Below are 14,798 nucleotides of genomic sequence, written 5' to 3' on the forward strand. Positions count from 1 at the left end.
GCACCGTCTGCGCCTGTCTGCTGATCCCTATTGCCCTTTCCTATTGCATTTCCTGCCTCGCTGCCCACGCTTCTACTCCCACCGCACTGCACTACGCTCCCAGCTGTCCGCCCTGAGCGTCACAACATTCGACCTGCCCACCCTCCTGGCGGCCTCAGGTGTCCACACCTCTCGGCAACCTGTAGTCCTTCACGTTCGTGGCCCTAGTCAACAACAAAAACAAGCTTGTGTCTCATATTCCTATATAGTTGTAAATAATATAACAATATAACCTTTAACTTACCTGAATGACCATAAACAATGATTGGTTGAAAACTCGATAATATGCTTTGAAATGTACGGAAACTCAAGTTACGTACAAAATCGACTTACGTCATGTTTCAGGAACGTAACTCTGACGTAAACCGAGACCTTACTGTATTTCATCTTAATCGAGCGCTAAACTTTAATATTTTCTCTAAGGCAATATGTTTCTGCTTTGCTTCTGATTTCACAGTTTTCTAGGATTTAAACAATAATAACTCCTTGTAATAGTGTACTCTTCTGCTTGATCACCAGCCTAATTTTGGAAATGCACATATTTTGATACTCATCTTTACCATCCACAGCATCCCTCTCCTCTCACACCACAGGAGGAAGTGTTGGAGGTGCTGGAGTTGGTGTGTGTCATTCTGAGTGCCTCACAGTAACTCTGGTGGTGGAGGGCCGAGGCTACGGTCTGGTGCTGCGGCCGCCTCCCCACGCCACTGACCCAGACACAGCCTTACCTTTTGTGGCAGCGATGGATCCTGGTGGCCCTGCTGACAAGTGAGTGTGTGTAAACTGTAGGGAAGTGCTCTGTAATAAGTGTGTGATGCCCCTTTGTGCTTTTCATGAGAGAGAGAGAGAGAGAGAGAGATTATCCATTTAATCTAAGGTGATGTAACATGATTATTTGATACAGTAAAAGATAGACTATTGATGTGTTTTTCCTTACATCTAAAAGACATTATCTCATATAAATATAGACATATTTGCATAGGTTATGTTTTAGCTTGATGTTGGGATGATGAAAAGACAGGAAAATTAAAGTGGGAGTGGATAGTTTTGAACAAGAAGATTAAGTGTAAGGATGTCATAGGAGATGGGTGTGTAATGAAAATTAATTGAATTGTTTAATAGGTTGGACTACATGACTGAATATCTGCTTTGGTGGAGAGTACATAGGCCACCATGAATATATTATAAATAATCATGTGCATAGGTGAAAAAAGTGTGTGGGTGTTTTCCAGGTGCAGTGTGATTTGTGTGGGTGACCGCATCATGGGGGTCAATGGACGCAGTGTGTCAGGCCTTGGGGTGAGCGAAGTCACGCAAATGGTGGCCAATTCTCGGCCCACAGTCACTCTTGATGTGGAGTTTGACGTGGCTGACTCTGTGGTGCCGTCCTCAGGAACCTTTGCTGTCAAGCTGGCCAAGCGACACAATGGCCTGGGCATTACCCTTACTGGTGAGGGGCATAGCATACATACTTATCTTTCTATCTACATGCCAGGCTGCTAATCCTACATAGGCTGGCCCAGACAAGGCACTGCACACACACGCAGATGCACACGCACATGCACATGCACACGTACACGCACACGCACACGCACACGCATGTACACACAAACACACACACCGCAGACGTCCGTAGTAGTAGTGAATTACACACACACGCACACACACACACACACACTGTTGAACGGTCTGGATGAAGTGGATAATGAGCAAATGATGTTGAGAGAGGAAAATTTAAATAGAACTACGAGATCACATAATAAATAAATAGCCAAGGGAATATGCTTGAAGGATGTGAAAAAATATAGTTTCCCACAAAGATGTGTGGAGGTGTGGAATAGTTTGAGTGAGGAGGTGGTGTCAGCGAGGAGTGTGCATAGTTTTAAAGGAAAGTTGGATATGTGTAGATATGGAGACGGGGCCACACGAGTATGATACCCAGGCCCTGTAAAATTACAACTAGGTGAATACACATACACACACACAAACACACACACACACACACACATGCATACTTTTAAAGTAAGATTGGATAAGTGTAGATATGGAGACGGGGCCACACGAGCATAAAGCCCAGGCCCTGTAAAACTACAACTAGGTAAATACACACACACACACACACACACACACACACACACACACACACACACACACACACACACACACACACACACCGCATAGTGTAGTGGTTAGCATGCTCAACTCACAATCGAGAAGGCTGGGTTCAAGTCCCAGTAAGCGGCGAGGCAAATGGACAAGCCTCTTAATGTGTGGCCCCTGTTCACCTAGCAGTAAATAGGTACGGGATGTAACTCGAGGGGTTGTGGCCTCGCTTTCCCAGTGTGTGTTGTGTGTTGATGTGGTCTCAGTCCTACCCGAAGATCGGTCTATGAGCTCTGAGCTCACTCCGTAATGGAGAAGACTGGCTGGGTGACCAGCAGGCGACCGAGGAGGTGAATTACACACACACACACACACACACACACACACACACACACACACACACACACACACACACACACACACACACACACACACACACAAACAAACAAACAAACAAACACACACACACACACACACACACACACTGAGAACAATAATTAAGGACAGACCATCAGAATGGGGATTGGTGGAGAGTGGAGTTCCACAGGGATCAGTGTTGGCACCAGTAATGTTCGCAGTCTACATAAATGACATGGTGGATGGGGTGTCCAGTTATGTGAGCCTATTTGCAGACGATGCAAAATTGTTACGAAAAGTGAGATGTGACAAAGATTGCGAACTACTCCAGGAAGACTTGGACAGAATATGGAAATGGAGCTGTACATGGCAAATGGAGTTCAACACGACAAAATGCAAGAAAATAGAGTTTGGCAAGAGTGAAAGAAGAATCAGGAGTATGTACAAGATAGGAAATGAAGACATAAAACCAGTCATGAAGAAAAAGACCTTGGGGTGACAATTACCAATGACCTATCGCCAGAGAGACATATAAACAAAATAATTGGAGAAGTATTGAACTTATTGAGGAACATAAGAGTGGCGTCAGATATCTAGATGAAGAAATGATGAAGAAAATAATTACTGCAATGATAAGACCGAGGCTTGAATATGCAACAATACAGTGGGCTCGAACTTAAAGAAACACATAAGGAAACTAGAGAAAGTACAGAGGGCTGCAACGAAAATGGTGCCTGACTTAAGAGATTTGACTTATGAAGACAGACTGAAAAGAATGCAACTTCCAACCCTGGAAAACAGAAGAGAAAGGGGAGACCTGATAGCAATATACAGAGTGATGATTGGCATGGAAAAATGGATAGGGAAGATCTGTGTATGTGGAATGGAAGAATGTCGAGAGGGCATGGGAAAAAACTAAAATGGCCACTTATAGGAGAGATGTGAAAAATATAGCTTCCCTCATAGAAGGGTGGAAGCATGGAATAGTTTAGACGTGGAAGTGGTCAACGCAAGGAATATTCATGATTTTAAGAAAAGCTGGACATTAATAGATATGGAGACGGGACAACACGAGCATAGCTCTTTTCCCGTATGTTACAATTAGGTAAATACAATTAGGTAAATACACACACACACACACACACACACACACACACACACACACACACACACACACACACACACACACACACACACACACACACACACACACACACACATAGTAAAAAGATAGCCAAGGGAATATGCTTGAAGGATGTGAAAAAATATAGTTTCCCACAAAGATGTGTGGAGGTGTGGAATGGTTTGAGTGAGGTGGTGGTGTCAGCAAGGAGTGTGCATAGTTTTAAAGGAAAGTTGGATGTGTGTAGATATGGAGACGGGGCCACACGAGTATGATACCCAGGCCCTGTAAAATTACAACTAGGTGAATACACACACACACACACACACCACGTAGTGTAGTGGTTAGCACAACTCACAATCGAGAGGGCCGGGTTCGAGTCCTGGGAAGCGGCGAAGCAAACGTGCAAGCCTCTTAATGTATGGCCCCTGTTCATCTAGCAGTAAATAGGCACAGGATGGAATTCGAGGGGTTGTGGCCTCGCTTTCCCGGTGTGTGTTGTGTGTGATGTGGTCACAGTCCTACCTGAAGATCAGTCTATGAGCTCTGAGCTCACTCCGTAATGGGAAAGACTGGCTGGGTGACCAGCAGCGACCGAGGTGAATTACACACACACACACACACACACACACACACACACACACACACACACACACACACACACATCAGAGACTGCAGCAGATCAAACAGTGTCAAACAGTGAAACACACACACACACACACACACACTTTTAGTCTCATCAGTCAGTTTTATAGCCCACCCTACAATGCTCCAGGATCCCTAACAATGCTAAAAAGAAAGTAATAATATTATCAATTACTTTGTTTCCTAATTCTTTTCAGTACATAATGATATGACATGAACCACATTAGGTTTTTATTACAAGTTCAATCATATATAGGAATTCACAAAACACTCTTTTTTTACTGCTACTAGAAGCTTTTGAATCTTTGTCTCCTCTAAATTGTGCATTATTAAGTGGTCTTAATGAAATATGTACATTATTGTATCTGTAAGGAGACTATTCAGTAATTATCCTAGATACACTGATTAATTTTAAGGAATGGTCCTTAGAATAAAAAAATGGCACCAAAGGTTTCATAAACTGAACTATTGACATTGACTCCCTCAAGTATCACGACGTGCTGGAGCTGGAGAACCGCTGCTGATCAGTGAGGTGGTGCGAGGATCACCTGCCCACCGGTCCGGCACCATGCAGCCCGGTGACCGCCTCCTGGCCATTGATTCCACCCGCCTGGAGCATCTCACTCTGGAGGATGCCAAGTCCATCCTGCACTGCTGTGATGACATTGTGACACTCAGAGTACAAAAGGATGAGCTCTATTCAGGTGAGCATCTTGTATTGAATGTGTGGTGCTCTCTCTCTCTCTCTCTCTCTCTCTCTCTCTCTCTCTCTCTCTCTCTCTCTCTCTCTCTCTCTCTCTCTCTCTCTCTCTCTCTCTCTCTCTCTCTCTCTCTCTCTCATGACACATATACACTTATGTTCTCATGGTTCTTGCATTATTATTTCAAGTTTCCTTTTTTTGTTTTTTTTATTATTCCATATTATATTCCATAGCCAGTTGTGCTATGTCTGAATTGCTAGGATGCAGTAGGGTTGTCCATGAGCCTGTCCCTTTCCACCTACATCCAATGGAGCGTCAAGTGTGAATGATGTGTGTGTGAGTCTGTGGTGGTTTTTCTAGGCCCCCCTGTTAGGAATAGCTATCTTAGTACATATATAGGTAGATAGTGTATAAATAAAAGTGTAATGCAGTGATACATATTGTCTCAGCAGAAGAGAGTGGCAGCCTGGTGATGTACACAGTGGAGCTGGTGAGACATGGAGGTGCTCTGGGCATCACCATCTCTGGCAGCGAGGAGCCCTTCGACCCCATCTACATTGCAGGGCTGGCTCCTGGTGAGTGGTGAATGCACACTGTTTTCTGATATTGTGGTAAACAATGGCCTGCCTCATGATCCACTGGTTATTTTATCTTTTCATGAAATTATCATCTAACTGACTCCTCATGATTTTGTAATCTATTTTTACACCATTCCTCATTTGTTTCTCCATTCATATATTGAGTTGAGCCCTGTACTATGTGATAATTTCATGACAATACAATTGCACCCTTTTTCCTAAGTTAGTCCTGTTTTGTGTTTCCATTGGCATACTTTACAGGAGCCAATGCTCATGTATTAACTCTGGTTAATTATTACAAATAATGATAGTTAAGGAAGACTGATCACTTTTCTCCTTTATTTTGCAGCAATTGTTGGCATGTGATATATCTGACTAGAATATGACCTCCAGCACTGATTTTTTAATATATATTCATTATTTTTTGTTATAGGTATGATTAGCTTTGTCAGGGTTGCCTTTAGCTCAATACCAGTTTTAACTAACACTAGATAATGACACTTCCAAACATCATGAGTGAGTAGTACATAGTTAGTTTGCCACAGTAACAAAACGTGTTGACCAGGTGGACTGGCTGATCGCACTGGAGCCATTCATGTTGGAGACCGACTGCTTGCCATCAACGGTGTGTCACTGCGAGGGAAGCCACTCAGTGAGGCCATCCTCATGTTGCAGAATTCAGGAGACACTGTCACCCTTAAGATCTCCCGCCCCAGAGACTCAGGTCAGAGTATGTCACATAAACTTTATTTGTGATATGTATTAGAGCATAATTTTTGTTGTCAGTGTTCATGGGAGGCTTGAAGGTGATGTAAAAATTTAATGCATGCATATGTGTTTCACCTTAGAATTATTTTGTTAGGTATTTGTATATTCACTGCTTTTAGCTTGATTTATAGAGGTGATTTATGTAGATGGCACCTCTTATATATATATATATATATATATATATATATATATATATATATATATATATATATATATATATATATATATATATATATATATATATATATATATATATATATATATATATATATATATATATATATATTTATATATTTATATAGGCTTATATATTGTATTTCCTGCCACATAATTGTAAGGAAAACAATGAATTATCTGGTGTACTTTGATGATAATAATGATAATAATAATAATAATAATAATAATAATAATAATAATATTAATAATAATATTTAATTTTATTTATATTGCACCTTTACAGCTGAAACTCATGATACAAAGTGTTCATATACTTCATATACTAACTCTAGATCCTAAATATACACCAAACTTTATGGAGGTATTTTACAGTTTGATACTGTAGCTACCAGATGATGCCAGATCAACCTAATAGACTAGACAGTCTTATGTGATGAAATCTTACAGCTTTTCTACAGACCTGACTACTATAGTGATACAACCTTTACTTACTTGCTGCTCTCTTTGTGTTTAGCAGGAGTCACCAGTGATGACTTGGGCCGTAATGACTGGCTGGGTCGCTTTGGGCCAGCCATCCCTTCAGTGGACTCAGCAGTGGAGTCCTGGGACAGTTCAGGTCTGGACCCTGTCCCTCCTGGTTCCACGCCAGCACTGTCCAAGAGAGATTCAGGCTCAGATATTGTTTTCAGATCAGGTAAATTGTTGTAATTAGTGCTGGCATATTACAAAATCATTAAGATTATGATTGAGTACTTTAACATTAAACAAAATTATGATAATGATGATTGAGTACTTTAACTTCTTTTATTTCAAATGGAGTTAATTATGTCTTCTTATGTTCTTCTGTTGCTTTATATAAAGATGATATGACAGTGATGGCTTTTAATTAAATGAAAACTAGCTTTAGAGACAAAGTGAAAACAAAAAATGCAAGAAATGTGTGCTTGAAAAGGATGACTGAAAACATTTCTACTTTGCCTTGTCTGCACTTTTGTAGACTGCGGCAGTACTGTGCGGAGGAGAGCAGGCAATGAAGGGAGAGAAGAGTTGGCAGGGAGTGGGGACACAGACAACAGTGAGGCCAACAAAAGATCCATGGAAGGAGACATGGATGAGGCTCGCAGGTCACCCTCTCCACCACCCTCCATAGATAGTGGACAGTCAGGTTAGGCACTCAATCAGTTGATAATATCATCATGTTAACAGAAGGATCTTATGTTGACTGTGTTTGAATAATTTACCAGCGAACAAGAAATAGACACTTGTAGATAACAAAATATATTAGTAAAGTAATAATTCCTTTCCATTTAATTTATTTTTTATGATTTTCTTTGGAAATAGTGTATTCAAAGAATAATCTTTAGAGTGAATGTACTAAGCAAGTTGATACTGTATTATTTATTCTGAGATACATATTGGTGATCTACAGAAGACAAAACTGATTGGGACAAGATGATTGCTGACCTCAATCAGATCAGTGAAAGTTGTGGCCTGCGAGAACTTCCTCACACCTCTCACACACACCTGTCGCATACACGCACAGGTGAGAGCTGGTTTTGCAGGGGGGGTGATGCTGGTCAGTAAGTGAATATGAAGCTTTATTAGTGGTTGGGGTTGCATTGTCAGTTACTTATGATGTTTTGTATTTATTTTCATACTTTATGATAAATAATACTGATTTATTTTCATTAATGTATTTATGTATTCCCATTTGCAATACAACCATTCAGGTAGAAAGAATGGAACTTTCTCAAAGAAGACTTCCAATTGTGAAAAATACTATGAAAAATATATTTTATTTTGTTTTATTAGTTTAGGAGGAAACACTGTTTGACTTAATTTAATGCTCATGCAGTGTCACCACAACTCCACAAAGAGGTCCATGTGAGTGGGCTGGAGGGGCTCAGTTCCACAAAGACCATTGGGGACACTGCCCTCTGCCCAACCCTTGCCAGTCGTCGCCGAGCAGGAGACCGCTCAGACGTGAAGGAGGAAGGCAGTTACTCTGTTAGTCATGCCACCCTCACCTACTCCAGAACTACCTCACCCCCTCGTAAGTCCACTTCTACTACATGTAGGTGCTGTGCATACATATTGCTGCTCATTACCATACAGTTAGCTGATTCCCTCAGTCCTTTCATATTTAAGTAAACCTGAGAAAAACATACCAAAGTTCCAAGCCAGTTACTCTGAAGCACAATGAGTCATATGAATCCCTCAACAGAATGAAATAAAAAACAGTGAAGTACACAGAATCATAACCATCAAAGATGCTACAGTGATAACTACTAATGAATATCACAAAATTTTTGCACTCTGTCCTAAAAATGATCTGAGATTTTTTTTGCTTTTTTTTATGGAGAAGGGACACCAACTAAGAGCAACAGGTTTTTATATATAAAAAGGAAAAAAAGTTCCACTGAGGTGCCTGTCTCCAAACAGAGTCAAAGGTAGTTTAGAATTTTGAGTGAAGGGTGTTTGTATTTAGAGCATCCCCTGATCTAGTGTGGGAGTGGTCATCATTTTGGTAGGTGTCTATGCAAACCAGTGTGAAATAATGTTCTTATCATTCTGATTCTACAACATCCTGTCCATTCACCACACCTTGTCCTAACAAAATTAATATATGCAGGCCATGTGACCTTCCCTGCAGCAGATGGTGGACAGGTCTACCAAGTGACACTCCATAAGGACTGTATTTATGAAGACTTTGGCTTCAGCGTATCAGATGGACTGTACGAGAAAGGTGTTTATGTCAACAGGATAAGAAAAGCAGGTCCAGCTGATAGGTCAGGAGTCTTGAAACCCTATGACAGGATTCTTCAGGTGTGTGTGTGTGTGTGTGTGTGTGTGTGTGTGTGTGTGTGTGTGTGTGTGTGTGTGTGTGTGTGTGTGTGTGTGTGTGTGTGTATTTACCTAGTTGTATTGTACAGTGTTCAAGTGGGCCTCATAGTGTCCTGTCTCCATGTCTTCATTTATGTAATTTTTCCTTAAAGGTATGCACATTATGTACAGTAACAACTTAATTATTCAATGTATTCCACTTCTTCACCGTACTGTGTGGAAAACTGTATTTTCCAATATCCTTCACACGCTGCCTCATCCTAATCTTTACATGTCCTCTTGTCCTTCCATCTTTTTCTGTCACCAGCATCAGGTCTTCCTTGTCTATCTTTTTAATGCCATTGACTATCTTGTATATTGTTATTAGGTCTCCACATTCTCTTCTATCTTGTAATGTTGGTAGTCCCATTTCTTTCAGTCGTTCTTCATATGTTAGCTCCTTTAGTTCTGGCACCATCTTTGTAGCAATCTTCTGTATCCACTGCTTCATATTCTAGCCTTTGATGTATCATGCTTGTGATGATTTTTTTCATCATTTCTTTGTTCATGTATTGAAATGCCACTCTTATATTAGTCAAGATTTTACACGATAACCCAAATGTCTTGCTTATATGTTTTTGGGGCTCAGATTTTCCTGTATAATTACTCCCAGATCTTTTTCTTCTTTAATCTTCATTACAGTAAAACCTTGCTTGACGAACGTCTCTAAGGACGAACAATTCGCGAGACAACCAAAAAATTTGTCAATATATCGACCCAGGGGACGAACGATATTTCAGGGGGCAAACGCGGTTAAACGGCTCACCAGCAGGCGGCAACCGCTCAGCCACGCTGACGCTGTCCTTCACTCTCAGTTGCAGTTGAGCGCTCGCTATGAACTGATGTGCGGCAGTTTGTTCGTTATTGCTAACTGTTCACAGTGCTTTTTTTCCTGTTTAAAGTGCTTTTTTTAAATTTCTTCTTTGTGTATTGACCTTTTAAGTGATTCAAGATGCCACCCAAGAAAGTTTTAAAGAAAATTACCATTGATGAGAAGAAAGAAATTATTGAAAAGCATGAGCGTGGTGTTCGAGTCTCTGATCTCTCCGCTCAGTACGAGATGGCTAAGTCGACTATCTCGACAATATTAAAGAATAAGGAAGCCATCAAAGCAGCTAATGTGTTATAATTATTTCGTTCATGTCATGCATACATTAAAGGTCTCTTTTGAATGGGTTTTATGGACAAAAGTATGAATTTTTTTTGGGGGTTTGGAACGGATTAATGGTATTTCAATACATTCTTATGGGAAAAATTGATTCAGGGAACGAACAAATCGGGTGACGAACAGGATTTAGGAACGAATTATGGTTGTGAGCTGAGCTTTTATTTGTTCCTCTCCTATCAAATAGTTCCATACCAGTCTTCTTTTGCTCTTTCCTAGTTCCATTATGTGACATTTCTTGGCATTAAACTCCAATTTCCACTTCCTACTCCACACATAGATCTTGTTTATTTCTTCCTGTAACAGCAGACAGTCTTCCCTGGTTTTGATAACTCTTAGCAGCTTTGCATCATCAACAAATAAATTAGTATAACTGTTTACCCCAATGTGAATGTCGTTTACATAAATCTGATACATAGTGGAGGCTAACACTGACCCTTGCGGCACTCTGCTTGTTACTTTACTCCAAGATGAGTATTTATCTCGGATCACAGTTCTCATTTCCCTATCCTTCAAATGATCTCTTGTCCATTCTAGCAAAGTTCTTCACAGTCCTCCTATGTTCTCTAGTTTCCAAAGTAGTCTTCCATGAGGGACTTTATCAAAAGTCTTTTTTAAATCCAGATATACTGTGTCCACCCAGTGGAACTTTCCCTTCATTTATTGAACTTGTAATTATTTCCCAAATTATATCCATCATTTGCTCTTTACATTCTTTTAACACCCAGCCTGATACACCATCTGGCCCCATTGCTTTTCTGACATCCAACTTATCCAATAATCTTCCAATATCCTCCTTGTGCACTGCGATTTCCTGCAATCCTTGGCAATGCATGTCCTATTAGGTTCTGTGAAATCTGCAGTTAACACAGTTTTGAAGCTCTCATTCATTTTTTCACACATTTCCTTCTCTGTTTGGTATGTCTTCCCTCCTTTAATTAATTTTTCCAGTGTTTCTTTATTCGCCGTTTTGGTGTGTGTGTGTGTGTGTGTGTGTGTGTGTGTGTGTGTGTGTGTGTGTGTGTGTGTGTGTGTGTGTGTGTGTGTGTGTGTAATTCACCTCCACCACCACGGTCATCTGCTTGTCACCCAGCCAGTTTTCCCCATTACGGAGCAAGCTCAGAGCTCATAGACTGATCTTTGGTTAGGACTGAGACCACAGCACACACTCCACACACCAAGAAAGCGAGGCCACAACCCCTCGAGTTACATTCTGTACTTATTTTACTGCTAGGTGAACAGGGGCCACACTTTAAGAGACTTGCCCATTTGCCTCGCTGCCTCCAGGACTCGAACCCGGACCCTCTCGATTGTGAGTCGAGCGTGCTAACCATTACACTATGCAGTGTGTGTGTGTGTGTGTGTATGCGTGCGTGCGTGCGTGCATGCGTACATGCATGTGCGTGTGTGTGTAATCCACCATTGTCGTCTTTTGGTCACCCAGCCAGCCTTCCCCATTACGGAGCAAACGTGTGTGTGTGTGTGTGTGTGTGTGTGTGTGTGTGTGTGTGTGTGTGTGTGTTTGTTTGTTTGTTTGTTTGTTTGTTTGTTTATTTGTTTGTTTGTTTGTTTGTTTGTTTGATCTGCTGCAGTCTCTGACGAGACAGCCAGACGTTATCCTACGGAGCGAGCTCAGAGCTCATTATTTCCGATCTGTGTGTGTGTGTGTGTGTGTGTGTGTGTGTGTGTGTGTGTGTGTTTGTGTGTGTGTGTGTGCCCCAATCAATTAAATCATTCCATGTATGTGTGTATGTGCATGTGTATATACTGCATGCACTTGTCATTGAAGTGATAGCCATAGTCCTGCTGCTGTGCTGTACATGCTTATAACAGAGTTTTATCATCAGGTTAACGACACCCGCACACATGACTTTGACTGCTGCCTGACAGTGCCTCTGATGGCTGCTGCCGGGGACCGCTTGGTGCTGGTGGTGTCACGCAACCCTCATGCTCACCCCACACTGGACTTCTCTTCAGATGTTCTCTCCCCAACTTGGAATAGCATAGAAGAGAGCAAAGAGGAGGAAGAAGAAGAGGAGGAACATGATCTTGCTCAAGAGCATGGCAGTCCACTATACTCCCCACTGACTCCCTCTCTCACTCCAATACCCACAGTCCTAAAGACACTCTGAGTTTTAATAATATTATTGTTAGGATGCAAAGAAGTATCACTAAGGGACTTCATTCTTATCTTTCCTCCTCTGTTAAAGTTAAATCAAAACAATTGAAATGAAGCTTACCTTTGCATTTTTTTGTGTCATCGCCTGAGACTCTGCCAGTTAAGTCTTGTCAAGATTTGTTTGGTTTATTCTAGGACATGATGATCAGGATCTGAATACTATATACCTCTAAAGAAAAAGCTTTGTGTGTGTGTATGTGTGTGTGTGTGTGTGTAATTCACTGTTTGATCTGCTGCAGTCTCTGACGAGACAGCCAGACGTTACCCTACGGAACGAGCTCAAAGCTCATTATTTCCGATCTTGGGATAGGTCTGAGACCAGGCACACACCACACACCAGGACAACAAGGTGTCCTCGATTTACATCCCGTACCTACTCACTGCTAGGTGAACAGGGGCTACACGTGAAAGGAGACACACCCAAATATCTCCACCCGGCCGGGGAATTGAACCCCGGTCATCTGGCTTGTGAAGCCAGCGCTCTAACCACTGAGCTACCGGGCCGTGTGTGTGTGTGTGCACGCACACAAGCATTAAGCATAGTCTATACACTTTTTTTTTTTATGTAAGAGGGCATCATTCCCAAAAAAAGACTCTGAAATATTCATCAAATACTGAAGGACAAGTGCCTTAAAACCTCTTTGTTGAAAGATTCCAAGCCATAGGAAGGAGAAAATGCAGCAAATATGCAGTTCCAGAGTTTACCAAAAAAAGAATGATTGAATTACCTGGGTGGACAGAATAGAGATGAGGGAAAGTAAAAACTCTTGTGCAGAGAAGCTACAGGAAGAGAGGAGACATGCAGTTAGTAATGTCAGATGACCAGTTAGCATGAAAATAGTGACAAGATAGCAAGAGATGCAACACCACAGCAACAAAAAAAAGATAGACAACAGTCAGATAAGGATTGGATTCTATGGCTTTCCTGCATGAACTGTTTACTTCCTGAAGGCTTGAATGTCTACAAGATGTTGTAGAAAAGTGCAGAGTGGTATCACCATAGAAATTGATAGGGCAAGAAGTTAGATTTAGAAGATCATTGATGAATAGTAGGAAGAAAGTAGAATGGAAAACAAAAATGTGAGGAGCACCACTCAATAAACTTAGGAAAAGAACAGTGACTGTCTACCATAGCAGAAACAATAGAACAGCCAGAAGGAAGTTTGGAAATCAAAGCTTTGTACTAGACTTTATTAAAACCTTTTGATATATTCAAATTTTCATTTAAATCTGTAAAAAAGGATTAGAGTGGTCACCCTCTTTAGGAATAGGTTGAATGTAGGTAAACTCCCAGTAAAGAAAGAAATGTAGATGTTGATAGAGAGGGTTGGAAGATTTTGACTAGGCAAGCTGCAAGCACAAAGGCAGTTTTATGGAACAGTAGGAAGAACCCAATCAGGTTTATAAGTCTTCAAGGATTAAGGCCAACAAGGGTATAGAAAACAACACTGTGCATGATCCTAATGGGTAGGATGAAATAGTCAGACAAGACCTAAATCATTTAAGATGGAGTTTTTAGCAAAGGTTTGAGCAATTAATTCAGTTTTAGAGATAATAAGATGTTAGTGGTGCTATTTGGTTGAAATAAAGAAAGGAAAGATGAAGAAGCTAAGTTATTAGAGATACTTCTGGTGTGGTGCCAAAAGTCATGTGGGGAGATAGAGCTAGAGAAATTCTGGCATGTTCTATTGATGAAAATTTTTTAGCTAGTTGGAGTACACTTGGCATTATTCGAGACAGAAAAAGCATCAAAGGAAAGGTAAATAAGTTCCCCAACAGCAGTCAGATGTCAGATGTGATGGCACAGTAACAAAAGCATCACCTCTCTAAGGTGAAGTATTCATGCAGCGTTCATCCTTCTATGGACTGTAACTCTTTCTTTCCCCTTATTTGACAAATATTTCTCATTTCATTATTTCACATTATGAAATTGCAATCCATTCCCATAGAAACTATACTTGTGATGATGGTACTGGCCAGGTTCTCTCTCTCTCTCTCTCTCTCTCTCTCTCTCTCTCTCTCTCTCTCTCTCTCTCTCTCTCTCTCTCTCTCCCTCCCTAATTAATTTATGGAACTCCAA

At 41.0% G+C, this 14,798-nt stretch overlaps 1 protein-coding gene and 1 long non-coding RNA gene across 15 annotated transcripts in view; one reads left to right on the plus strand and one right to left on the minus strand.

Moving 5' to 3' along the window:
- The window catches only part of LOC123516781 (glutamate receptor-interacting protein 2-like), a 136,082-nt gene extending 123,296 nt beyond the window's left edge, over positions 1-12,786 (plus strand). For 7 of the 14 annotated variants that reach the window (XM_045276422.1, XM_045276430.1, XM_045276434.1 and 4 more), the window contains 11 exons: positions 609-807; positions 1,272-1,489; positions 4,756-4,971; positions 5,418-5,543; positions 6,112-6,270; positions 7,006-7,185; positions 7,489-7,656; positions 7,921-8,034; positions 8,347-8,544; positions 9,124-9,317; positions 12,387-12,786. In XM_045276422.1, the coding sequence (XP_045132357.1) occupies positions 609-807; positions 1,272-1,489; positions 4,756-4,971; positions 5,418-5,543; positions 6,112-6,270; positions 7,006-7,185; positions 7,489-7,656; positions 7,921-8,034; positions 8,347-8,544; positions 9,124-9,317; positions 12,387-12,671 (2,057 nt within the window). In that variant the 3' untranslated portion in view covers positions 12,672-12,786. The remainder of the gene's footprint in view (positions 1-608; positions 808-1,271; positions 1,490-4,755; positions 4,972-5,417; positions 5,544-6,111; positions 6,271-7,005; positions 7,186-7,488; positions 7,657-7,920; positions 8,035-8,346; positions 8,545-9,123; positions 9,318-12,386) is intronic. The other 7 variants (XM_045276425.1, XM_045276436.1, XM_045276431.1 and 4 more) reach the window with 5 other exon arrangements.
- Positions 5,869-7,122, minus strand: LOC123516782. The gene is made up of 2 exons (XR_006678278.1): positions 6,984-7,122; positions 5,869-6,250 (listed from the first exon to the last, which is right to left on the minus strand). It is a non-coding gene; the product is annotated as an uncharacterized LOC123516782 (long non-coding RNA).
- Positions 12,787-14,798: the final 2,012 nt, after the last annotated feature.

This window comes from Portunus trituberculatus, chromosome 41 (genome assembly GCF_017591435.1).
Source record: "Portunus trituberculatus isolate SZX2019 chromosome 41, ASM1759143v1, whole genome shotgun sequence".
Taxonomy (NCBI): Eukaryota; Metazoa; Arthropoda; class Malacostraca; order Decapoda; family Portunidae; genus Portunus; species Portunus trituberculatus.